Raw genomic sequence first — 26,713 nt, 5'->3', positions numbered from 1 at the left:
ATAGGCTCAAACCGCAAACCCTCTCACTTACAGCTGAATTCCACTGAAGAAGGAGCCAAACAGCCCAATCATGCCCAAGAACTCCACCCGACTCATGTTTCGGACAATGTACTCCTCACAAACATTGGAGATGCCGTAGAGTGTTGCTCCACCTAGTACTAAGAGATCCCCTATCAGCTTATTTTCACCTAGGAATAAATGGAGAAAAAACATAGGAGGCTTCAAAATAGTGATCATTTGCCTAGAACTATTGCAAGCCCTTCCCCACAGACTCGAGACCTAGCAAAATAGCCCATGTCTTTGTAAACAACCTGCATGCAAATATACTGTTGCTTGCCTATTTGCATTCAAAATGTAAAGCAAACTTAGCAGAGACAGAGGGAGAGATTTAATTGTTTTGTGAAGGAGATAAACTGGAGGAGAAGATGACTTTGTAAAGCCTAGAAAAAATTAGCACATTCCAGAGACTAACCTTTTTTGTTTTTTGGTGTGAAGTATAGAGCAGTGATGACTGAGATTTTTACACTGTATTTAATGACTGTAGTGCTGTCTAATGTACCAGACACAGGGAAAAACATACCTGCCTGATGTGCATTGCCGCTGAAGTACCGGCAGTCTCAAAGAGCGTTCAAAACCTCCTTAAATCTTGGAAGCTTTTATTGTTATTTTAGCAGAGAGCTTTCAGGTAGGTTTATTCAAGTTCCAACTATTCCAGAAAACTTAGGCACTGATCCTGCAAAGACTTATGAGTGCGATTAACTTTAAGCATGTGACTAATCCCAGTTATTTCATTAGGACTATTGACTAGACCAAGTTGAAGAGATTTCAAAAGAACCGTGTTCCATGAAAATATGCAGTTCTGTCAACAATGAAATGCTTTGCAAAATAGGGTAGATTTTGCCAGAATTTCATTTTGGAAGAAAATGGAGAGGCAAACAGTTCCAACAATGTCAAAACATCCCATTTCCACTCTTTTTGGAACACCACATTTTGATTTTTCATTTGGAATGACTTTTCATTTTGAAATATTTTTAATTAGTATTATATTATGAAACAGCTCTATGCTATAGTGCACTAAGGAACTTCTAATTCATGCCAGTGGAGTCTATATGGACCAACTAACATGCAACACTTAGAACGCTTTAGAAATCACACATCTGTAGAGTGCATTACCCACCTGGGTAACTTTACTCACGTGAGTTCAATGACCCAGAAGTGCCTAAGTCTTTGTAGGATCAAGCCCTATGTTGTTATATACACAATTTCTCATTCAGCTGATGCCTAGCACATTTTGGGGGACTGTTAACATAATAAATAATATCTTTATGAGAGACTATGCTACAGTGATATCAGGTATGTCCTGTAAATGTATAAGTTCACTGCCCTTGAACATAAACAGTTTGTGCACAGGAGGAGAAGGGATTTATTGAGAAATAATAAAAGTGTACTTGTTTCTGGTTCAGACCCTTCTTATGTCAGCCTAGCCAGGGAAAATATCCTATAAACAGTGCAGCACTTTTTAATGAAGAGCCTCCTGAAGCCTTTTATTTCACCGCCAGCATTTATTTATTTAGAGTCCGTCTTGACCACATTACATAAATAGAACCAGCTCAGACATTTTACTTCATTAAAGGGGACACGTAACATAAAAGTCATTCCCTGAATTTTAATAAAGTCATTTTACAATTTTAAAAGAGCTGTGATACTTGGCATGAAAGGTAGATGCTTGTGGTTGAATTTCTTCTCCTTGCATACCAATAAACACAGATACAGACAGTCCTTCAGGTCCAGGTCTACATTAGAAGCAGTGGTGGCTCCAGGCACCAGCGCTCCAAGCACGTGCCTGGGGCGGCAAGCTGCGGGGGGCGCCCTGTCGGTCCCTGCGAGGGTGGCAGTCAGGCAGCCTTCCGTGGCTTGCCTGTGGGAGGTCCCCGGTCCCACGGATTCGGCTGCAATTCGGCGGTGGGTACGCTGAAGCTGTGGGACCAGGGACCTCCCGCAGGCGCACCACCGAATCCCCAGGACCAGGGACCTCCCGCAGGTGCACCGCCGAGTGCTGCCTGACTGCTGTGCTTGGGGCAGCAAAAAGGCTAGAGCCACCCCGCTCAGAAGTGGTAATGCGGGTACAGAATGTTCTGGGATCAAAATACCTAGTAGCCTTATCTGTATAGTACCAATGAATATGACAAATACTACTTGCTTCTTGCCAGTAAACTGCCAAGTGACCACCTCAATCTAATGATTTACTCTAGTTAGTATGGGATTGTCTCTTAACTTTTTCTTTCCCTAAATAGAACAAGTGAAGTCAAGTGAACTAATTAAAGTTGCTAGGGAGGAAGGGCACATGATGGATTCCACACAAATCTAGTTTCAATTTCCAAGTTTCCTCACATTCCTCCAGGCTTCTGTCTCCAAGTTTCCTGAACAGCAATCTCTATAGCTGTAAACTTGCTAAGGAACAAAGGATAGAACCTCCTGGTCCCTGGCTCCTTTACCTAAGAGGCAGATCTTTTAGTACATTCCTAAGTGGCTTAGAACTCCACTGGACAGACTCCTTTTGTGTATGGTTCTCCCTCCTCCCCACCATTTCTCACAGCTGCTTCACTGGCCCCTGAATCTCTGCATGCCCTCTCCACCCTGATCCACAGCCCTGCAAGTTCCTAGTGAGCCACAGTGCATCCACCCAGTGAGGAGCAGGTGAATGGGTAGCCAGGATGTTTCCTTTGGTGCCTGAGGGTGAAATCCTGACCTTGCTGATGTCAGCGGGTGTTTTGCCATAGACTTCAATGGGTCCGGGATTGCATCCCAAAATGTACAGCAGCTGAGGACTAACTCTTGAGAAATTTTTAAGGAGCACAGAGGGGAGCCCTGCTCTGGTGCATCTGAGCCAAAATATTTAAATCATTAATGAAAACTGCTTAAGTAAAAGGAATGGAAAAAATTGCAAGACACTATAGGTGTTTCTGTAAGGCTGTAGAAGCACTGTATGATATTGTATTGTATTAACTGAGAAATAGGCTATGATCTTGTAACTAAAATTACAATGCATTACACAGATGCCCATGCAACCTTAACTTTGGCCTTTCCTGACTTTTGAGTGTAGGCAATGCTGCTGTTTTCTGAATGTAGCTTTATTTTTTGTGTAGACTTTTTCTTAATGCAGCTCTGATTTGCTGATTCATGGGACAGAGCAGATCTTCTCCTTTGTAACTGAAACAGAGTTACTTCTTGGGTAGGGAGATGAAGTGAAAGTCTTCAGGACAGGAAAAGAGAAAGTGATGGGACAACACAGGCAGATCTGCTCTCTATAAACCTGCTCAGTTTTTGTTCTGTAGCATCTTGGCAAGTGCAGTTTTCTCTGCACTTACATTTGTATTCAGAACACTGACTTTAAAATCCCAGTGCATTATGCTCAGCTCAAAATTCAATACTTATAATTTAGAATGAAAACGGCATCCAACTGCCAATTTTTGAAAAGAACTTGTTCTCTTCCCACATCAGTTGGGCTGGCACTAGAAAAATCAATGTGGCAGAAGATATTGATTGATGAAATGTAGCCCCTTCCATACTGCCCATCAGTGTGCTGTAATTGTGGCTAAACACACATTATTCATATAAGCCAAAAAAAGCATGTTTTACATATAAACAAGTTATTTCAGGTATGATGCAGGCATCTCCACAATTAACCTTTATTTCAGATTTGGTGCAGCACACGATGGAGATTGTTAATTTGTGGGTTGGATGTGTCCGAGTATGTGACCAGTGAAGTAGACTGTGTGCAGAAAGTGAGCAAAAGGGAACAGAAGTGAGAAAACAGACTGGAGGGGCTGAGAGAGAATAGGGGGCTGTCGCTCAAAGATGCAGCCAAAAGCTGAGCAAGATTGCTGCTGAGGCTTGAAGTAAAAGGGTTTCAAGTCATCTCCCTAAGTGGCACTGACCCTTATTACTTGGGGTCATTTTATTCTATGGCTCCTTCCCTCAATGAATGGATGTTGAGGCATGGAGATGGTTGAAAACTCAGGAACACATTTAAACCCACACATGATCTCCTGGGGCCTTTCCCTTCTTTGCCCCCTTCCTACCCTCTTGGATCACCTCAGAGTTACATAGCTTTCCCCGAATGAAATCACACAAATGTATCCAAAGACTCACCTGCTCCTTGTTGTCTCCCGACAAGGACATCTGCTCCTGCCATACAGCCCATGCCCAGAATGCAGACCACAATTCCAATGAAATGAACTGCCTTGTATCGGACCAGCAGGAAGAACCAGGACAGTAATATCACCACTGGGATAACAAAACAATCTAGGAGCTGTCAAGGAGGAGGAGAACAACAACAAAAAAGCATTGCTGCACAGGTTACTCTAAAAACACTAACCTAGTAACAATTAAAGGAGCAGAACAGAGGACTATTTACTGATAGTTTTCCTTACCAGAAACAGTGTGACCTAGTGGTTAAAACACAAGACAGGGAGCCAGGAATTCTGCATTTGATTCCTGGCTGTGCCACTGACTCACCATGTGACCTTGGTTAGATCATCCAAGGCCAGATTGTCGGTAGTGTTCATCATCCACAATTTGGGGCACATTTTGAAAATCTGGGCACAAGTGTCACAATGAGAGCTGAGCACTTTTGAAAATCTCACCCTTATTATGGATGATGAGCACTTGAAAAATCAAGCTCTGAGCTCATCTAAAGAAAAAAAAATCAGACCATTAATGCATTTCAGTTTTCTCATCCATAAAATCTGGATAGTACCTCTTTCAAAGGGGTCTTGTAAGAATTAATCATGAATTGGCCTGATTTTCAGAGAGACCTACCAGCTAAGAAAATCAGATCAAATATTTGTAAAAGAGCTAACCAGCATGCCACTGAAAGCCAAAGACTTTGAGCAAAATATTTGAAAGTGCCTAAGTAACTTAGAAGCCTAAGTCCCATTTTCAAGGGCCAGATCCTCAAAGGGACTCAGGTGCTTAACTCCCATTGAAAATAATGGGAGTTATGTATCCAAATCCCTTTGAGAATCTGGGCCTTAGTCATTTAGAAGCTTAAATGCCATTAATTTACTCCTTTATGCTTAAGTAACTTTTGAAATTGGGACTTAGGCTCCTAAGTCACTTAGCTGCTTTTGAATATTTTTAGGAGAAAGTATAATGGACTTTACATGAAACTGGTTGTCTGACTTACATGATGGGTTTTCTGCTTCCATAAAAACAGTGGTTCACAGTACAGTTAATCAGTAAAATGAAAAGGTAAAAGGTATGTCTACACTATGGAGACCATACCAGCATAGCTATGCCAGCACAGTTCCATAGTGTAGACTTAGTCTACACTAACAGAAGTTCCCCGGCCCCCATCAGAGGAACACCATCCCTGAACAATGTTAGCTATGTTGATGGAAGGATTCTTTCAGTGACCTGGCTGTGTCTACACTGGGGGTTGGGGTGGGATCTGTTGGCATTGCAACGTTGATGTGGGGTATAGTTTTAACCCATACCTCACCAACATAGCAATGCAGATCCAACTTTCAAGTGTCAGCAAAACCAAACATTTTGAAAGACATGAAGTGAAGTTTGGCACCCATGTGCCATTAAACTTCAGTGGGAGCTGGTGCTGAATCCCACTTTGTGCCTTTCAGAATCTCTTCCTGAGTGTTTAATTGCAAGTTATATGGCTAGTAAGGCAAGGTATTTCACTATCTTGCTTATCCTTAAAGAAATTATTACTTAGGGCTCCAGTGTATGCAGACTGTCTGTGAAACACTGGGAAGTTTTATTCTGTGTATTTCTCTGGATGTTATTCCCTTAATTTTTGAAATTTTGGGGGATGCAGGGTGGCTTTTTTTTCCATTGGAGCAATGGCCTAGCATCTGTATGTGTCTGCACTCTATTCTCTCAGTGTTGGTAACCATTATACTTAGAAAATATTACTGAATAATGACTATATCCCATTAAACTTGTGCTTACACACGTCTATTACAAACGTATATTAGGTGTAATACACAGCTACAACTGGATCAATTAAAGTCAGAATTTCAGCCTAAAAACATTGACTAAAAAGCAAAATAAAATGCCAAGATGTGTTTCCATTGCTCGGCCGCACTTGCTATTTGTATTATGCTACTGAATTCAAGTAATAGGATGAATAGTAGCACAAGCACAAGCTTAACAATTCAAAATGGTATGTGAATATGACACTTGTGGATTTTATTGATCTCCTTACTTACAGTTTCAAAATGGAAAGTAAGCTTAAAAGAACGTGCGGCTGTTTCTCTAAGTACCATGTGCCATCAGGATTCAGATTTACACAAGAGAACAGGCATTTCCTCATCTGTCACATTAGAAATGACCAAAGGGGAACTGCCAATTAGAAGAGGAGAGGTGGGGGCAGAGAAATCCCTCTCCACATTCTACAGTACCTCAGGGCCAGTCACTGACAGGTGGCAGCTGTGAGGGGAAGCTCTCACCACACGATTTGCTTGAGGGAAGTGCTAATGAGGAGCCCTAACACAAGGAAGGGGAGTGTGTAATTGGAAGAAAATTCAATGAATGTTTGGAAAGGAAGAATCAGCTCAGCTGTTTCTTGCTGTTCTCCACTGGAAGTTTGCTGACCAGCACTTTTTCCTTTTGATATTGATACAGATCAGCAATTACTCCTGCACATTAGTGACCTTATTTCTAAAGCTCTCTCTCTCCCCTTTTCCAGAGACTTACGATACATTCCAGTTACATCCTTGCATGCACACTCTGTTTGCACAGATTGGAGAATAGATGTCACTGTCAGCAAGAGGGTAACATGTTTGCAAATCACAAATATGATAAAACATAGTAATTGTTAAAAATGTTATCACCAGTGGGGGGAAAAAATCTCTCAGATGTCTGTTATCAACCCTGGCTCAGAGGCAGTGCAATGTCTTTTAATTATCAACCACCTAGAGAAGTTTTGTCTGGCATATTAACATAAGAATATAAGAATTGCCACACCAGAACAGATCAGTGGATTGGTTAGTCTCATACCCTGTCTCCCAAAATGATTTAAATCAGAATTGTCACTAGAGGAATCCACAGAAGGGGATAGCAGGATATAGGTAAATTGAACCCACCCTCTACCTCAGCATCACGTGCAAGGAATGTTTAAATTGTGTATGACGACAAGTTTACCATCTTCCCATGACAAAAAGAGAGAATTTATCTGATGACGTCTGACCTGATTCTACCCTGGGTTTGGGTAGAATCAGGTCACTTTAACTTGGAAATATGGTATGTACAGGAACTTCTTTATAACATTTTAAATTAATTTTCCCATTGTATGCACATTTAAAAATAATAATAAAAAATCAATTGCATCCTGGAAATGGAAAAATTAGCATGACAAGATACATGCTTGTCAAATATCAACCCAGAACCAACTTCACATATTTCACGATAATCATTTGTTTAAAAAAAGCATACGGTGATTAGAACTTCCTGAAGATAATGACAATAATGTGTCCCTTTGGATTAATTTTGATCATGTAGAGACATTTCACTGGCAACAAAGAGACAAAATGTAGAAATTATACCAAATGGGATATACTGTAGTCAGTCAAATTGCTGTCTCATGACTGACTCTTATTTACTAATAATAAGTTAAATACCAGAACTGAAACATGAGTGAGGCATAAGTCAACTTATCACAATAAATACTTCATATTCAGGAAAGCAACAATTCTGCTTTTATAGATACACAATTTTCTTAATGATTGGAGTAAACAACTATTCCGCTCTGTAAATCAATCATAATGATTTATTTTATAGTGACAAATCTTGATATTGAAAGAAAGGGAGATTTTAGGGAAGTATGATGACTGGGTGAGAACCGTTCAGTATAATCAACATAATTTGTGCGTTCTCTTTTGCATGACAGTTAATTGAACAACAAAAAGAGCCAGGCAGCAAGCAATGCACAGCTTCACAGTGTATTTTATCTGCAGGAATTGGGAATTATGTTCATTTTTCTCTTCTACCAAATAGGGAAAAAGGACAGAGAAAGTGCCATTAGCACTCCCTTCCCTATGTAAAAATAAACCTGAACATGCACTAATCGCATGCTAAATTAATTAATCGCGATCTGTTCTGCCCTCTAATGACAGATGTAAAATCAGCATAATTCATGGAAAAATATGCAATGCAAGGAATATTACATGCATTGACTATGTGCTGACTGATGCTGCTGTACTGTAATTAAGACTGCTGGGTTGCACTGTTCTAGTTAATAATTTATGGGTCAGATCCTGAACTACTGATGTCAGAGTTTTGCTATTGATTTCAGTGGCATCAGTATCAGACTTTATGGGTGAGATCCATCAATAGACTTAGGCACTGCAAGACAGAGCATTACAGGGCTGGTCTACACTGGGGGGATCGATCTAAGATATGCAATTTCAGCTATGCTATTCGCGCAGCTGAAGTCAAAGTATCTTAGTTCGACTTACCTGGCCATCTTCACAGCAGCAAGTTGACCGCTGCAGCTCCCCCGTCGACTCCGCTTACTCCTCCTGCTGAGGTGGAGTACGGGCATTGATTCGGATATCGATTTATCGCGTCTAGATGAGACGCGATAAATCGATCCCCGATAGATTGATTACTACCCACCGATCCGGCGGGTAGTGTAGACGTGGCCACAGAGCTTAACTTTTTGGTGCCTGGAAGAATTGCAGAAACAAAACTGCGATCCACAAAGCCGAGATAGGCATTTAGATTCCTTATACAATGAATGGGAGAGAGAGGTGTCTAAGAGTGTGATCTACAAAAGCCAGCATGCTAGGCAGGGAGCCACCTAACCTAGCCTATGGGAGATGCTGAGGAGAGCAGCGTCCTAAACCCTGCCCCTCTTTTGGAGATAGGTGCCTAAGTCAGGGCTGCAGGGAGGCACCTATCTCTGCTTAGTGAGTCACAAATGGGAACTACAGAGTAATTCCCTCTCTCTCGCCCTATGACTGTTCCACTGTGGATAAATACTTACATAGTCATTGGGCCAGAGAAAGAGAAAAAGAATGATTCTGTAGTCCAGTGGTTAGGGCACCCACCTGGGAGGTGGGAGACCTCAGGTATCATACTCCTGCTCCAATGACTCTTTATTTATACACAGTGGAACAGCTTCACCAGGAGAGACTGAGGGAGCCCACAACAGAATATCTCAAAGCTCAGTAGTTGGAGGATTCTCATGAGACCTCCTATTCAAATCCTTTCTTCCCCTCTGCTAGAGATAGGGGGATTGAACCTGGGTAACCCACATCCCAGGTGAGTGCTCTCACCAATGGGCTAAAAGTTATAAGGTGTGCACCACCTGCTCCTCTAGCCACATTTTTTGAATGGGAACCAATCTAGTAGGTGTGCTCAGAGGCTATGGGATTGGACTCTGCACACGAGATAAGTGGACAAATGCCCATAATCTCCTGGTTCATGATTCATTCTGGGTCTTCGGCAGCAGTTAGGCATCCAGAAGCATGATCGGGGCAGAAACATAGACACAGAGGGAACTTAGGCACCGAGTAGGGTGACCAGACAGCAAGTGTGAAAAATCGGGACGGGGGTGGAGGGTAATAGGCGCCTATATAAGAAAAAGCCCCAAATATCGGGACTGTCCCTATAAAATTGGGACATCTGGTCACCCTAGCACCGAGTAAGTTTAGGCCCTACAGGGTTAGGCAGAAATTTTGTGGGTTACAGAGGAGCCAAAACAGGGACATAGGTGTGTATACCCAAGACGTAGACCCCTAAGGTTTAGGCATCTAAACACCTTTGTGGATCCTACCCTATGTGCCGACTGTAATGTAACAAGAATCTATCCTGTTTCTACTGTTTTAACGCTGAAAGGAGGCATATGTTGTACACAACAGCACAGACATGCTTAAATATATACAGAATTTCAGCCTAAAAAGTGGCTTGTTATGCTTTTCATTACCATCTCCACTTCAGTTTGCACATCTCTCCTCATAAAAACACATATACTCAATTTAACTATATATCACACACACAAATGGATACTGAAAGCATCTCTTAAGAAATTACGACTGTGTCCCATCCTCTTCTTCCTCCCACCCCCGCCTCAAGCAGAACCATCAGCACTTCACATTGGATGGAACTGGGAAGAGATCTGCATCCATGTAGTCCAAGGTAAGACAAATCTTTTGAAGTTCTCATTGTTCAGCTCCCACTTGTGCTCCTGGTTAGAAGTGTCTTCTCAGAGAATCTGCTACTTTGTTCTGCAATTCTGGTAGGTAATCCACTGAGATCTCTATGTGTGAGATATGCACCAATTCCATAGTTGTATGGATTCTGCACATAAGATCATAGAATCATAGGGTTAGAAGGGACCGCAAGGGTCATCTAGTATAACCCCCTACCAAGATGCAGGATTTATTGTGTCTAAACCATCCAGGACAGGTGACTATCCAGCCTCCTTTTGAAAACTTCCAGTGAAGGAGCTTCCACAACCTCCCCAGGCAGTCTGTTGCATTGTCCTGCTGTTCTTACAGTTAGGATGTTTTTCCTGAGATTTAATCTAAAATCTGCTGCGATGTAGTTTGAACCTATTGCCTCTCGTCCTGCCTCTGAGGCAAGAGAGAACAACTTTTCTCCATCTTATTCCTCCTTGATGATTTATATAATACATTGCTGCAGCTGTTGTTCAGGATTGCTCTGATCAAGTGGCCCCGATGTGGGGTAAGAAATGATGCCAGGCATAATGGATTGCCCTGATATGGAGGGTGGTCTCATGTTGGGTCCATTTGCCTTGAGCTCTGAAGTCCTGAAAATGTGCACCCCAGAATAGCAGGAAGGCATTTTTCACAGAAGGGTGGGGATGCAGGAATGGAAGTCCCACATAGACCTTTTGGGGATTCTTCTACCAATTGAAACAGTTGAGGACCCTTTGAGGTATTGACACCTGCTTGGATAGACTTTATTTGTTGGATGCCTAGACTGTTCTCAGCCAAGTCTGAAGATAGCAGGAGTGTAGTCTTGCCAAAAATATATTACAAACGTATAGGCTGCCATGTGGTCCAGGAGTTGAAGGCAAGCCCTCACTGTGGCTTGTGAGCTCTACTGTATTGTGGAAATAAGGCTGGACATTGTAACAAACCTGTGTGTGGGTAAGTATGCTCTGGTGGTGGTGAAGGCCACAGTAGGCCCAGTTAAGGTAATTCGTTGTGTAAGTGTGAGAGCTGACATTTCCAAGCTGAAGCTGAGGCCCAAGTAGAAGAATAGGGGTAGGATCTTGTTGGTTGCTGAGAACTGAGTGACCCTTTACAAGCCAGTCATCCAGATAGGGAAATATAATTATTTCCATCTGGCAGAGATGGGCTGCTGTGGCTGAGAGGATCTTGGTAAAGATCTTGGGGTAGTGGAGAGACCTAAAAGTAGGACACCGTATTGGTAGTGGTCTCTGCCGATGACGAAGCATAGAAAATGTCTGTGGGACAGGTGTATGGCTATAAAAAACAAACCAGGCATCCTGAACATCAAAGGAGACAAACCAATCTCCAATGAGGAAAGTATCTGTGGTAGGGTTACCATTCTGAACTGTTGAAAGAGGATGAAAGTGTTCAAACTCCTGGGGTCCAGAATTGGTCTCCAACTCCAGGACACAGCCCCAAGATCAGAGCTGCCAGACCTCCACACCCTGCCAATGACACTGTGCAGAAGATGGAGTCCCCCAGATGACCTGATCCTGACTATTCATCAAGAAAAGTTCATCTGCCTTATTGGGAGTGGTGAGCATTGTATGCTTAGCGTGTGCATTCTGTTTTGGTGATTGTTAATAAATAGAGGTTAAGTAGGATATTACTGTGTAAGGCTCTCTCATTGGTAAAAGATCCGTAAACCTGCAAAAGATTAAGCCTTCAGTCCACAAGGAATCGGTGTTTGCTCTGAGCCCACGGAGGAGCAGTGCCCAGAGCCCACAGAGGGGTAAAATTAGGTGCCTTTTGCCTGGAGCCCTACAAACTGGGAAAGGGTGGAGGGTGCCTAAATCAGCTGGGTTATGCCTTGAGCCTTAGGAACTAGGTAGAGGTGGAAGCATTGAGCCCTAGGAACTGGGTAGAGGTGGGATGTCCTAGAGTGTGTGGGCAACAAATTTAGGTTAAAATTGAGTGCCTTAGAGTGTGTGTAACAGAGAATTTTGTGTGGGTAACACTTCAGAGGCACTGAGTCTGGTACTGACAGTAATACTACTTGAGGTTGCTTACTAGAAGGCTTCTCAGTATTTGGCATGGTCTTTTTAGTCAGTGCCGGATCTCGGTAGTAGAGGAGATAGAAGCATCAGTGGTACACATGCCAGGCTGTTTAGTCTCCTTGGTTCCAGTTTGAGAGGTGACTTAGCTCTTCTCTTGGTTTCTTCCTCTGGAGAACTGGGTCTCTTTTTTAAAACGTCTGGACAACTCTGAAGGATCCCCAGGGTCTTTGCTTACCAGAGCAAAAATATTCACAAATATTCACTGCACTGGGCAGTGAAGCCAAAATGCGGGGGTGGAGAGATTTGGACCCTGTGGGTCTCAGAAAATGCTCTATAAGATGGAATTTTAGTCGGTCCTCCCTCCATTTTCTGCATCTGCTTTTGAATCCAGAGCAGACCTTACATTTGGAAGGGATGTGAGTCTCTCTGAGACAGTGGAGGCAGATAGAATGCCTGTTGCTGCAGGGCAAATACCTGGGGCAGGTGTGACAGGGTTTGAAGCCCAGACTTTTGGGCATAACATTTTAGGAAGGCTAGAGGAGGATGAATCAGAATGCTGGTCCCAACTAGGCAAAAAAAGAGGAAAGGGGGATCCCCCCCCCAAAAAACCCACACATTTTTGCTAAATAACCAAAAATAAAGAAAAGTTAAGGAAAAAAGAAAGAACAATTAAGAGAAGAAAACAGCAAGCTGCATGGAGCTAAAATGGACATCGTGACATTCCATATCAAGCCACAGGAAATTGAGAAGGAATGGGAGCCACAGTGTGCCTGCCCTTCCTATATTTGTATCCTTGCTCTGGAGCACAAGAATGTGCAGGGCACAGTGGCAGACTAATGGACACTGCTGACAAAATCTCTGACCAACAATGCACGGAGGCACGCACATCCTGAAGTGGAAGCAACTACAGGGAAAATAACTCAAAGAACATACTTTTATTGTTGGTCTCCAGATGTCTATAAATCTGAGGTTTTACTATCTTCGTTTTTATCATGCCAGTCAAAGGCTTGCGTGCCCAAGGAATAAATTACCAGATAAATCACCATTTAGAAAAATGGCTCTCCCTTCTGCAATGGTCTTTTTTTTGGTGGCTCCGTATGCATACACTATAGTACTGTGGCAGAGAGCTTTGAAGAAGCAGCCTAAAGAGTTGTTTGATGTAGAATAAGGAAAACAATTAATACCAGATAATACAACAGAACAACATATACTGCACTGCATGTAGCTGAGGGCTTGGCTACACTTGAGAGTTGCAGCGCTGGTGGAGGCTTTCCAGCGCTGCAACTTAGTAATTGTCCACACCTGCAAGGCACATCCAGCGCTGCAACTCCCTGGCTGCAGCGCTGGCTGAACACCTGGTCTGCTTGGGGAATAACGAGTGCAGCGCTAGTGATGCAGCGCTGCTCATCAGGTGTGGCCACACACCAGCGCTGTTATTGGCCTCCAGGGTATTAGGAGATATCCCAGAATGCTTTTAACTAAATTACTCTCTTTGTTTTGTTATGCAGCCTCTCTTTGTTTTGTTGTGAACTCGGGGCTCTGGGGCTCCCGGAGCTGCTTATCTAAAAAACAAACACAGCTCCTGTTTGCTGTGATCAATCTGTAACTGACCGTGAACAATCAAATGAGATAAACCCCTGCCTGCCTCATTCACAGGGGTTGAGTGTTTGCTTGACGAGAGAAAGGGGGGGGGAGGGGGAGAAAGGGAGTCCGTGCTGCTTATCTGGTCTGCAGACTGTTTGCAGTTAAGACTAAGTGGTCAGGAAAATTTTCTGATTTTGCATGGCAGGGAGCTAGTGTTGGCTCCAAAAATCCACTCTCTCTCTCTCTCTCTCCCCCGCTCCCTGTCACACTACACCCCACCCCCCTCTTTTGAAAAGCACGTTGCTGCCACTTGAACGCTGGGATAGCTGCCCATAATGCATCACTCCCAACAGCGCTGCAAATGCTGCAAATGTGGCCACACTGCAGTGCTGGTAAGCTGTGAGTGTGGCCACACACCAGTGCTTTCCCTACACAGCTGTATGACCAGCGCTGTAACTCCCAGCGCTGCAACTCTCAAGTGTAGCCAAGCCCTGAGACTCAGGGACTAATTAGGGCTGGCCTAAGTGATGAGATGGTATTTGGCTGCTGTGCTGAAGACCTGGATTTTGGAAATGAATGTGAAATTCTCAGTCTTTAGACATTTGGGACCAGATTTTCAAAAGAGCTCAAAGCCAGACTTTCAAATGTTCAGCACCCATGTATTCAAAGTTTGTTTCCTGCCAGCATCATAAAGCACATAAACATTTAAAGAGATCGAATCTACCATCTTGGAGAAAGATAGTTGTTATTATGAGGCCAATCAGATTGGAAAGGGTATTTCATCTAATGAAATAGAGCCAGATCCCTTACTCATGATGAACTACACCAAACTCTGAAAGCAATCTCATTGAAATGAATGGGACTGCTTGCTGGGGGAAAAAGCACTACTACTGAATGTGAGTAAACGGGGAGAGGGAGCAGAATCTGTCTCATAATGCTGTATGATAAAATGGGGAAGAACTGAGCTGGAAGGCAAGTTAGATATGTTTGTATCACACACAATATGTTTAACAGAAAACTTTATAACACAGGTAAGATGAGCATGATGTAATATCTTGTAAATACAGTACCAGGAAAATGAAGTTCAAAAAAATATACTTTATGTGAATACTGAGTCTAGACCTAAACAAAGAAATTCAGAACTTCTTATTACCTTGGGGAAAAGAGTTTTATCTGAAGTGGAAAGTGGTATCTTAAAACATCTCTTGAATAGTTACTAAACCTTCCATAGAACTACACCAGGGACATGTAAAAACAGCAAAGATAAATAGGGAAAGTAATACCTCATACAGTCTTAGAAGTTACTGTATAATCTTAAAGTCAGCCCTCAGGGAGCTGGTTCGAATGTACACAGGACTATTAGATATGCTCTATACACCCGATACAGCTGAAATGCGAGAGGACTGCATCACTCAATGCAGGTTAGGTTAATTTATCACAAAATAGATAGGCAAAATAGAAAATATTTTACAAGTTCATAGCCATTCGGGAGTCAGGACTCAGCTGTCTGAGACAATTAAATGTGATCTGTCTATAGACTATAGTACATTGGTGCATCTTGAATGGCCAGTTTCTGGTGTGTTCAAATTTATCTATTGGGTGAATTACTCTGCTCCAAACCATACTGCCCTTTCTCTTGGTTCGCTGCAGGAATTTTTAAATGAAAGAACATGTTATGAGACATATCAGCTGGGAAGGAACGGCTTTTCTGTAAGGTAGCATCTGCTGCCCTCCGGCCATTCCTCAGTGGCCATGATGTAGATGCACAAAGGACAGACTGAAACCATAAGAGGGCCAGACTGATTTTATGACCATTATGCCACAGTGCCAAGATGCCAGATGCACAATGGAAATACTGCATTATACTACAGTAACTGCCATATTGGGTGAGTCCAATGGTCATTCTAGTCCCATATCCTTTGCTCTAATCTTGGCCAATACCAGATGTTTAAAGGAAGATAGAAATGGAAAATTACATAATAATCTGCCCTGGTGGAAATTTCTTCCTAACTCCAGGCAGTTAGTGATTGGCTTATACCCTGACATGTAAAATATGAAATTCAGAGTGGCTTTAAACCAAACTGTTATACACAACCTACTCTACAGTATGAGTCTCCTGACATTTATATTATTAAAAAAGAGAGAATATTGTGGTACTAGACATAATGCTGCTTTGTTTTCATCTCACAATGGTGCATCCGGGAGCCAATTGAACTGAACAACTCACTGTCAGACAGTGACTGTGGAAGAACTTTGAAATATTTAACCAGAAGCACATCCAGAAGTTAATGATATGGCCCACATTCTGCTCTCATTTATGCCAGTGTAACCCCATTAGCTTGAACAACTGGCAGTTTTGAACAGATATTATGAAACGTATATGAAAAACTCACTAGAAACCCCTTTCTATTCTAGCCCAAAGGACCAAAGTCTATAAGGGGATGTTTTAGGGGATGTGTGGGCGTTGGGCAGCGGGGAAAGAGGGGTGGCATTTTATGTCTTTCTCACAGACACTGTGGGATAACATGCATAGAAACAAGATTGAGTTCCTGTTTACATTGGAAAATCTGACAATCCTAAAAAGCATAATGCTGTTTGGCAAACACTACCAGAGGGTTTGCAGTTGTAAACTGAAACTAAAACAGGAAATCGGTTTTATTAAAAGTTTAATTTTCTAATTAAACTTTGGATTTTTGCTGGGAGCTGCCTAATGTTTCTTTCCTAAAAGCACCCCAAGCTCAGTACATTTACACGTTAGTTTTGCATGATGGAGCAGAGACTCCATGTGATAAAGGGTGTATGTTGTAAAGCTGATTTTCTACTGAAATGGTCCATATACCACTGCTATAAAAATAGTGAAAGATTTCTCATTCATTGAAGTGTCATTGTTAAGCTGTTAAAGAAGTGCAACAATACACTTATTCTCCGCATGTCAGAGAAGACTTAGTGTAAAATCCGTCCAGAATAAGATTCTTATTAAACACAGTCAAAGGGCTAGATTCTCAGCTGCTGCACATCAGCATAGTTCTACTGGCTTCTCATGAAGCTGTAATGATTTACACTGAAAGTCTGACCCAGGTTTCTTAGGGCCATTTCTGAAAAGGATTGAATGCCTCCCACTCTGTGTTGATGGCATGCAGCATCTCATAGGAGATGCTCTGAAGAGAATAGTTCTGTTCCCTTTCTAATAAATGAGTTCCTTGGAACAGCTTGATTTCATCAATCTTTTTACCAACTTCCCTTCTTCCATCTTCTTTCCCTGTCAGCAACCAGGGAACTTTTGTTCAAGTTTAATGATGCACTATTTTTATGATATTTCCTGGGTATAGTAAAACTTGGGCCACAATTCATGAAATGTGTTATTTGGTTCATTCCTCATCTCAACCCATTGATTTATGCTCATCTCAGTCTGCCTGCTTTTAGGGCTCATCTACACTTGAAAGTTAATTTGGATTAAGTTAGGGTGTGAATTTAAAGCACAAATCAATATTTCTGAATAACTCCATGTTTGGACAAGCCCTAAGACAATCCAGGACAGCTATGGGAATGGGAGACACTACAGTGCCATTTTCTTGGCAAAAGGCCGCATGGCATTTGAACTTCCAGCTCTTCTCTCCTCCAAGCCGTGTAGGAAGGAGAATAGAACCCCTTTACCACCTCTGTGTGCAAGAGGACTAAAGGGCCAGCAGTCTCTCTCCTATGGCATTTCTCCTATTTCCACCTGCCTCTGCATGGACAGAGTGAGGATCCTAGCTCTACCCTCTTTCTCTGTTCTCCATAAGATCCATCATGGCAGAAATTAAGTGTTAATGAAACAACAGTAGCTTAATGAAATGCATAGATGAGACCTTCTTGTGAGGAGCTCTGAACACCAGTGAGGATAAATGATGCAAAGGAGCATAGAGAAACTAGAAAGATGGGCAATAAACAACAAAAGAAGATTCAGTTTAGGAAAATGCAAGCTCAAAAATATTCAGTGAGACGTACAAATGTGGAAATGTTGGGGTCTCAGTAGGCAGCAAATTGGATGGGAGATCACAATACAATGTGGCAGCAAAAAATAAGCTTTTACAAAAATTGATTGTATCACTAAATCTATCACAGAGCTGGTCAAATAATTCCATCAAGTATTTAATTTGACAATGTTCACGATATTTCAATTAATTATTTTAGTTACTTACCCAGTTTTTAGAACTGGCCAAATAATTCACAAACCAGGCTGCTGAAGCACATTTATATGGGTGAATGAGAAAGGCAGATACATAGACAGATACAAAGACCTATAAAGACCAAGTACAGGGGGTTGTGTGCCCGTATAAGTAGTGTAGAACCTTGCTCAGGGAGATCGATACAAAAATAGTAGTATTGATTTTGGTTTTATGATGATAGATTTTTCCATTCCACTAGGTATAAAATAACAGAGTTATTTGTGTGTTGTGGGGGGGTAGGATTGTTATTAAGTTCTCAATAATTTCCTTTGAAAAGGTGCTACAGGTAATTTTAAAGACGTATTTGTGTTTCAAAGAAGTCTGAAAGCCAAATTCTGGAAGCAGAATCACTTATAGTTGCTCACATTGATTTGAAATGTTTCATATAATCCTTAAAACTGCAAAGTTTCCCCTCATTCTTGCATCTTATTCAGGCACAATTCGGTTTTTAGTACCAACACTGCTCACTCAAGCATGGAAGAGATATGTTCTTAATTATCTCTGCTTTTTCAGGACATTAACTGCTGCTTATTTATTTTAACTGGCTTTATAGCAAGTTTCAAGCAAGTAAGGTATAAATACGATCAGACTATCTAAGGGTGCCATGCTATTTAGACATTATATAGAGTGGAAATGTTTTATTTCAGAATGATCAACATCAATTTGTGTAGCTATGTCCAGAGATATACATTTTCCATTATGAATTTCTATTACTTTTTCTCCGTTATAATGGAAAAAACCTAAGTCTTTAAAATTTACAGGCTATACCTTTAAATAGACTGTTCCTATTGTGTTTGTGTGTTGGGGGAGGAGGGTTATGGGGTTTTGTTTTGGGAGTTTTTGGTGATTTTTGGAGAGGGCAAACTGTGCCTGAAATAAATGCACGTGATTACTTGATTTAGGACAGTGAAAAATGTGGTTGTAATTTTCCAATTACAAACTGAGTCTACACAAATGGGTGTTTACTCTTTAAAATATATTATTAAAGGACCAAGCCAAGTAGCTTAGCCCCAAACATCTGAGAGTGAGTAATTTACACAACATTTTCTTTTTCTACAGATTGCAGAATGGTCAGCATTAAAATTAGCAAAAGATGAAAACAAACAAAAAAAAAGACATCATTTTATGAGTGTGAGACATTATAAAGAGGAAGACAAAGAAGGAATTGGGTTTCTGATCCTGCCCTGTTGAAGTGAATGGGGACTTTACCATTGACTTGGTGCAGAATCAAACCCTGAGAGAGGAAATCATCTGAGTACTTACCTGTACACTAGTAAGAGTGGTGTATTGGTAAGCTTTGACTACCAGGTAATTGGCTTCTATATCTATTATCCCCAGGATCATGTACTTCCACCATCTCCGTTTCAAAATTGCCAACAAGTTTTCTTCTCCTGTGTTGGTAGATAAAAACAAACATACAATTACATATAAAGAGTTAGAAACACACCCACAACAAACTATGTCTCATGAGAGATTATACTATAGAATCTTATGCAATCCAATTAGTGGATAGATTCAATTGAACATAAATCCAGATTGTGACTTAAATATAGTTAAAACTGAAATATTTACAAGGTATTTTAGGTAGGTAAAAACTAACACCTTATTTGTCTTTCAATTCAACACCACAAAGCAAGCTGGTTGTCTGGGTTTTCAGTTCACTTGGGTTTTAAAAACTTGCCATGAAAAATGATTTGAACTTAAACAATTTTTGGTAATATTTCCTAAGAATATTTTGTTGTTCAGTTTATGAATGTCCTGACTACAGAATAATAAATATGATGTAAAACATGATGCAAAAGGTTCTCATTTAAAGTAGGACAGCAACAGTATGTAAGGGTATCAGAGTAACCAAGCAGAACAGTAACAGAATAATCAGGCTTATTATAAAGTTTAAAGGAAAGTTATTGTGATCTTAGGTGCAGATTCAAAAATGTAGGACTAGTTTAGAGAAAGGTTGCACAGAGACAAACAGATCTTGCATGACTGGTAGCTCTGCTTCCAGAGTCAATTGTTGAGCAACTAGATTTGTTCTTCAATGCCCTGGCAATGGAATCCTGCCAGTCACACAATACTTAATTTCTACTACATGAAGACTGTCAGCACAACATGGCTTGCACATCAAATCCATAACTTCGGAAAGGTCAGACAGTTCTAATTCTGGGCCAAGATTATTACTGTTCTCAGTTCAAAGGAAACCAAACACACATTCACCAGGGACAGATAACCCTATTATTTATGTGCATTGTGGTGGCACCTGCAGGGCCCCAATCCTTGTGTGAGGAGTTGTACAAACCCATCGTAAGTGACAGCCACTGCCCTAAAGAGCTTATAGTCTAAATATGGACATTAGAGCTGACCTGAACCACTGTAATAAAGCTTGACCTGAATGGGAACCATTTGGGAAGTTAGAAAAAGTTCCATCAATTTAATATTTTTGTGTGTCTCCACAAATCCTTTTAGTGTCAGCTGTAACCACAATTACCAATGGGCAAAATAGGATAAAAAAATAAACTGAACATTATTCCAAATAGACACCAAAACCTTTAAAAGGTTTGAAAAAATTTCATCAGCTTTCCCAACTGCACCCCTATTATTCTTCATTGTCATGTGAGCCCATGTATTTCTAGGTTCCAGCTGAAATGGGTAACAGATGTGCTACCATCTCCTAGGAAAAGGTGGCCTCTTGGCATTTCTGGAACAACCTGGAGGAGGACTGTCTGAAATCTCATGAGAATTCTAACCTACTGTTGCAGATGAAAGCAGCAAATACTTCAGATACTCGTCCAAAAGCTTGGACGTGAAAAACTGGCTTAACTGGAATATATAGGAGTGGTGCCATTGACTTCAATGGGGCCAGGATTTAATCCTGAGCATTTTCCCCAACCAAAACTGTGATTCATAGGACATTTGTTCATTAAGAAATACACTCACATGCACTCTTTGCAATGGGGGTATCATGAGGCAGCATCCTAATTATTTGCTGTACTGGCCGTGACATTGAGAATATAACTTTTGGTAGGTTAAGACCAGACTTTGTTTACTTGCAGAAAGAAGCACAGAAACAGCAGGAGTCAGGAATGTGATTACTTTGCTCAGATGACATCCAATAAGTAATTTAAGAATCTGGATTCGAATGAGTTGGTCTCTTCTACCACATCAGACATTTCCATTAACCTTTATGCTTTAAGTGATTTTGGCTGCAAAAACACTCTGGTTTATGATGTTGCACAGCACAATATATTTGAAACATGCTATAACTTTATGCCTCTGTGTTGATTTGAGGATGCAAAACAGAGAAACTTTTTCCTTTGAGTCTGCTTATTTTTTGAACATGAAAGTGATGAATTTTCAAAGCAGCACTTGGGGATTTAGCCACGTGATTAACATCAGTGCAAGTCACACAGGTAAATCCTTTCCAGGGATTTTGAAAATGTATCCCAAAAAGTTACAGTGCCAAAATGATTTGACATACCCTTAAAACACCGCATTGAAAAGTGCCAGTGTAATGAAAAGGCATATTAAAGCTTTGAAGTGATATTTTTCCTTACTTTTAAAGAGAGATTAAAAATAATGAAATCAAGTTCTGGAACATTGCAGGGTTCATTGAGTCATATAGTGTGCTACAGTATTAGTGGGGGAATTAATGCTGATACTTGTCAATATTAAAGTTCTGTTTCAGCAAAGCACTTAAGCACCTGCAAGGCCAACCCCAGATTTGGTACTCCTGGAAGTTGGCACCCAGGACAACCATCCTCCTTTGCCTGCTCTTAAGGGTGTCCCTGAACACCTGCTTAAATCCATGCCTATTCAAGGGAGCACATAAGCATGAAGTTAACTTTGAGAAGCTGTTGAAATCTCATTGCACATGCTTCAACTGTTTTCTGAATTGGGGCTTAATTCCTGTGCTCCAGAGATATGGGGTGCTTGGAATAGAATGAAAGAAAAGACCAAGGCGGAAAAAAAGTGGTGTTGATTGAAAGATCAAGACTCTCTTAAAATATGAAGTGCTTAAGTAACTTTAGATTGCTAAATTCAGAGCAAAGTTATTTACAATTACATTAGGGCCCTCTTTCTGTTTTATAAATAGTACTATTGGGAAGTGAGTTGAGCACCAGTGGAGTTGAAGGGGTCTATTGCCTTATAAATGCAGTGGGGAGGAAAGTTTACACAGCTGAGTACTATCAATGCTACTGGGAGTTCAGTCATAGATCTCCCCGCACCAACTGGGAGAACTTGTGAAATTAATGGAAAATTACAATAAAGGCTGAAATAAAGAATCTTAAGAAATAAAAAAAAGCATTAGCTTGCACTGGTAAGTCATGAACAGCAAATCATTTGCTCTGAAACAAACCAAAGTGGGGCAGGTATGGTGAAATAGATTACCATGGCTTTAAATAATTATATTTACATATCAGATAAAATGGATGCACATAATCTGACCAGGATGGCTTAAATTACAGTACAACACAATATAGAGTGTCTTTACCAAATTGACCCCCAATGGACCAATGGTAACATGTTTTCTCCTTTCTCCTTTTTTTTTTTTGGATGTAATGTGTATTGTCTTGATTTAGTATCACAAACTGAGAAAAGGAAGTTAAACAGAGGATAATCTATAATACAAGATTTTGTATCTATAATCCTGCATGTAACATATACAATCATTTTGAAAAAAAGGAAACACATTAAGGAAACAATGAAAGAATAGCAAAGGTCACCACAGAACCCAAGTTCAAGAAAAGCAGAAATAAGACAGATGATTAAATGAGTAAATAGACTAGAAATAGCTAAACCATTGCTGGGTAACAAAAGGTGTAGTTCAACAATACTGTAAACTGTATTTCATATTACTTGTGTAACCCTTCTGCCCCTCTGAGTTGGCAGCAACAAGGGGTGGGTTCAGTATCCAGGGGTTCCGTTTCAATAACGCAATGCAAAACCGGCTTGAGCCCCCACCCAGTGACCTGGGATAATTACATACCACCCCCGGGTGCCTCTAGGAGGCAATACTTCCCCTCTCGCAAGTACAGAGTCTGAGTGTAGCAAAATCCTTTTAATAAAGGAGGGAAACAATGTGGCATCATATTGGGGAAACACCACAAACAGGATTCATAACATAAACCATGAGCAAAAGACCCACCAAGTAAGTTTTGGCAATGTCCTTTTCCTCTTAGGGTCTTAAGTCCAATCACCCCGAAGTCCAACAACCCAAAAGTCTCTGTCCCTGGTCAGTGCCGCCCCAGAGTTCAAAAGTTTATCTGCAGAGTTTTACCCCCCCAGCCTGGGTGGAAATGGATGGGGGGCACACAGGGTGTTAAGGGGCACCTTACATGGGCCGGGGCCGACTGCCCCGCCTCTCCATGGAGTTCTGCTGCAGCCTTCACCACGAACGGCTCCACTCCACCAGCTGTGCCGCTCCTCCAGCCGATCCATGAACCGCTTCAGCCGTCCCCACAAACCGCTCCACTCCGCTCACTGTTCCATGGGCCGCTTCAACCGTCCCACAAACTGCTCAGCTCGGCTCTGCTCCTCTCACTGTTATGTGGGCTGCTCCAACCGTGCTGCAAACTGCTCCGCTCTGCCAGCTGCTTAGCGGTAGATCTTCAGGCTCCCCCACTAGTTAACACAGCACTCAGTGATCTCAGCTCAGTAAGTTTAGCTCTTTTAGTGATTTCAGCTCTTAGTGATTTCAGCTTGTAGTAGGGGAGCCCCAGTGCTGGTGCACCATTGGCCCAAAGTGATTTCAGCTCAGCAGCCTCTAGATGGACTCCTAATGGAATCAAAATTAGCTCTGCTCTTCAACAGTGGAGAGAGGAGAAGGTGCAATTGGTGTTTCCAGGCCCTCAAAAGGGGCCCATACCATCAGGTACACACACCAATCCCCAACCTCTCTCAATTCACTGGGTTTTGGCACCCATGTCCCTTGTCTAGCGAGTGCGACTTAGTTGATGGTGAGATCCTCTGTCATAAAACAGGTTCATAGTCCCTCATTCACATAATCAGGGTAACAACACTTTATTCCTCCTGCCCCAATAACAGAGAAATTGGGGATCCCACAGCTGTCAAAGTGACCATTTTAGGCTGCCGTGGGCTATGCTAGGCGGGGTGGGTATGCCTATGCAAACAAGATCAGCTCCTGAAATTTTTTTCCACACTCGCCATAATTCACCACCAGATGTCAGAGTAGAGCTCATCCTGACTCTGCTTACATCTGCAACTCTACTATCAATCGTTAACATAATAAATGGCGACCACAGGAGTCCGAAGGCTCACTTCTCTTTCAAATGCCAGAGGTTAATGAGGTGCCAGTTCTGACGGACTATATTACCAATTCTCAGTTTGCTCCCTGGCTAGACCTCCAACTTTTGAGAGACAATCTGGCCATGAGGTCAGTCCACAGAAACAGGTTCTGGTGTTTACTCAGCTGTCTGTTAAAACTAAGGATTGCTGGTAGGAATATTTCTGGTTTTCACTCCAAGTCTTATATCTAAAATAAAGCTTCTCCTTGTGCACACATTATTCCAAAAGACTCTCTTTTTAGGGAATTCTACACCAAGGTAATAGAGATGTTGGTGTGCCTCCGCATTGCCAACAGTTCTCATTATTACTTAAAAAATAGCTAAGAGGGCCCCAATGCATGTAAAGGATAAATTGTGCTACATAGTCAATATATGTAAATTCAAAAGGTGATTTTTTCCATATTGTGCCTTCCACTCTGCACTTAAGCACATCAACAGAAATTTCCAAATCTACATCCCAGTCAGCCCCCAGACTGTCCAAACTCACTTCTGAAACTGTAGGGCTTTTGTTATTACTTTAGCATGCCCTCGTCTCAAACATTGTGAGTCCATATGTGAACTCCCCACGTAGAAATGCAACCTTTGACAGCTCCAAGCCTGGATGTTAACCTCTGCAAAGTGTTCCCTACATGAGACGGACTGGTAGTAATTTTAATCTCAGTAACATCCTCTGACATGCATTTTTTCAAGGCCAGGACTGATGGACATCTGCTTGTCATTCATATTCTACACTTGCTGAGGGTTATCTAAGAGTTTTAGTTTTTTAGTCAACCTTTTGGGGAAGAAATTTAGCTACCCTTCCGAAACCTCGCTGAAGTGGAAGATGAGGAAGTTAACTAAGATTTTCCCCCAAAATCATTCTGTAATCCACAAGAATGGCAATCCATAGTGGGACCTCCTCTTAGAGCACCACTCTTCTTCATTGTCTCCCCTGGAAGTCTGTATTTTCCTCCTCATTGTATTCATCCTGGCCTGGGAAAAATAATTGCCTTACTTTGAGACTTCCTAAGACTATATTCTTCTCTGTGTTGAGCAGAGTCCATTCCTTGACTGGGTATGCCCAGACAGAAATTGTGGGGACCCCAGCTGGTGATAGGAGGCACATCAGGTTGTTTTAGCTAGTCTGGGAATTCCAGAATTTTAGAGACTCATCTCAGTTAATGCTCAGTGGGCTAAGACTTGATCTCTCTTGTGTTCCAATTAGGCCTGAGACTGAAAACATCTTCCTTCTCCAGTCAGTGCATTACAAGCAGAGATGTCCAATCAAGATCAGGATGTTACTACTGAAAGTTTTACTAGAAACCAGAGCAGAAAAATGGGAATACTGCTAGTTTTTCAGCATTTGGAGTTCAGACTTCATTGGAGGGTCGATCTAATTTAATTAGCTCTGTACTCCAAGATTTCTGAGTATGTTAGTGAGCATGAGAACTTGCGGGTCCCTAACAATAGGATACGCTATGACAATATGCAACTTGTTTACCTTTTGGGGTGGAAGAGGTACAAAAGTTATTGGCGACATCTATATTTTCCCTTTCTCATTTTTTCTTTAAGAAACTTTAAGCAGTTTAAAATCCAGAAGACCGAAACATTTTGCAAAGGACTTCAGTAACACAGATAGACTTCATAACCAATTATGAGATGGGCAGATTGATTAAATAATGGAGTGATAGATCCATAGCCCAAGATGAATAGATATATCCATCCTCTGTTTGTAACCAAACACATAATTTTTGATCAAGTTGGCATTGACTGAAGAAATGCCTGTCATGCCCAGAATCAGCTGCATCAATTGCTAAAGACATGTGTTTGCAATTATAAGAATGTCCAAGACCAATTACTAGGTTTTCTTCATGGAATATTGATCATTGAGAATCAGCAGCACAGAATCTTTCATCATGTCTAAAGACTTTATAAATGGACTAGAGACATCGCTTAAGGAATCCCCTTGCCAGCGAGGCTTTGGTGATGTGTTTGTTACCAGCTTCAGCTTCCAACCATAAATCACTCTGTCTGTGGTGCTCAATCAAACCTAGTCAGAGTACGTTCCCTTTAAAAACAGATCTACTGACATGACATCTGACTGAACAGCATACAGACAAAGCAATGTTTGGATGGAAATGAAACCAGCTACACTTCAACTGATATTCTCAGTTGTTGTGTATTCTCTCTGTTTCTTTTGCTTTTACATCCTTTCTGGACTAATGACAAAACTTAACACAAAAGAAAACAAAAGAAAAATGCGTATTTTGAGAGTGGTGTTTAACGTCAAATACAAGCTCTGTCTTTTCCTGAGATATTCCAAACTGCAAAACACCAGGTTCAAAAGGGAAGACTCTGAGCAGTGAACAGCAGTAACGAAAGGAATTTATGAAGCAAGTGTACAGCAGGGCTGGAGCTTGGTT

At 41.4% G+C, this 26,713-nt stretch overlaps 1 protein-coding gene across 1 annotated transcript in view; it reads right to left on the bottom strand.

Moving 5' to 3' along the window:
* The window catches only part of SLC35F1 (solute carrier family 35 member F1), a 373,073-nt gene that overhangs the window by 54,279 nt on the left and 292,081 nt on the right, over positions 1-26,713 (bottom strand). Inside the window, exons 3-5 of the mRNA XM_045009629.1 lie at positions 19,273-19,400; positions 4,153-4,312; positions 32-188 (exon numbers count right to left, since the gene is read on the bottom strand). Coding sequence (XP_044865564.1) covers positions 32-188; positions 4,153-4,312; positions 19,273-19,400 — 445 coding nt within the window. The remainder of the gene's footprint in view (positions 1-31; positions 189-4,152; positions 4,313-19,272; positions 19,401-26,713) is intronic.

This window comes from Mauremys mutica, chromosome 3 (assembly GCF_020497125.1).
Source record: "Mauremys mutica isolate MM-2020 ecotype Southern chromosome 3, ASM2049712v1, whole genome shotgun sequence".
NCBI lineage: Eukaryota > Metazoa > Chordata > Testudines > Geoemydidae > Mauremys > Mauremys mutica.
The sequence above is the reverse complement of the archived record's forward strand: the minus strand, read 5'-3'. Positions and strand labels throughout refer to the sequence as shown.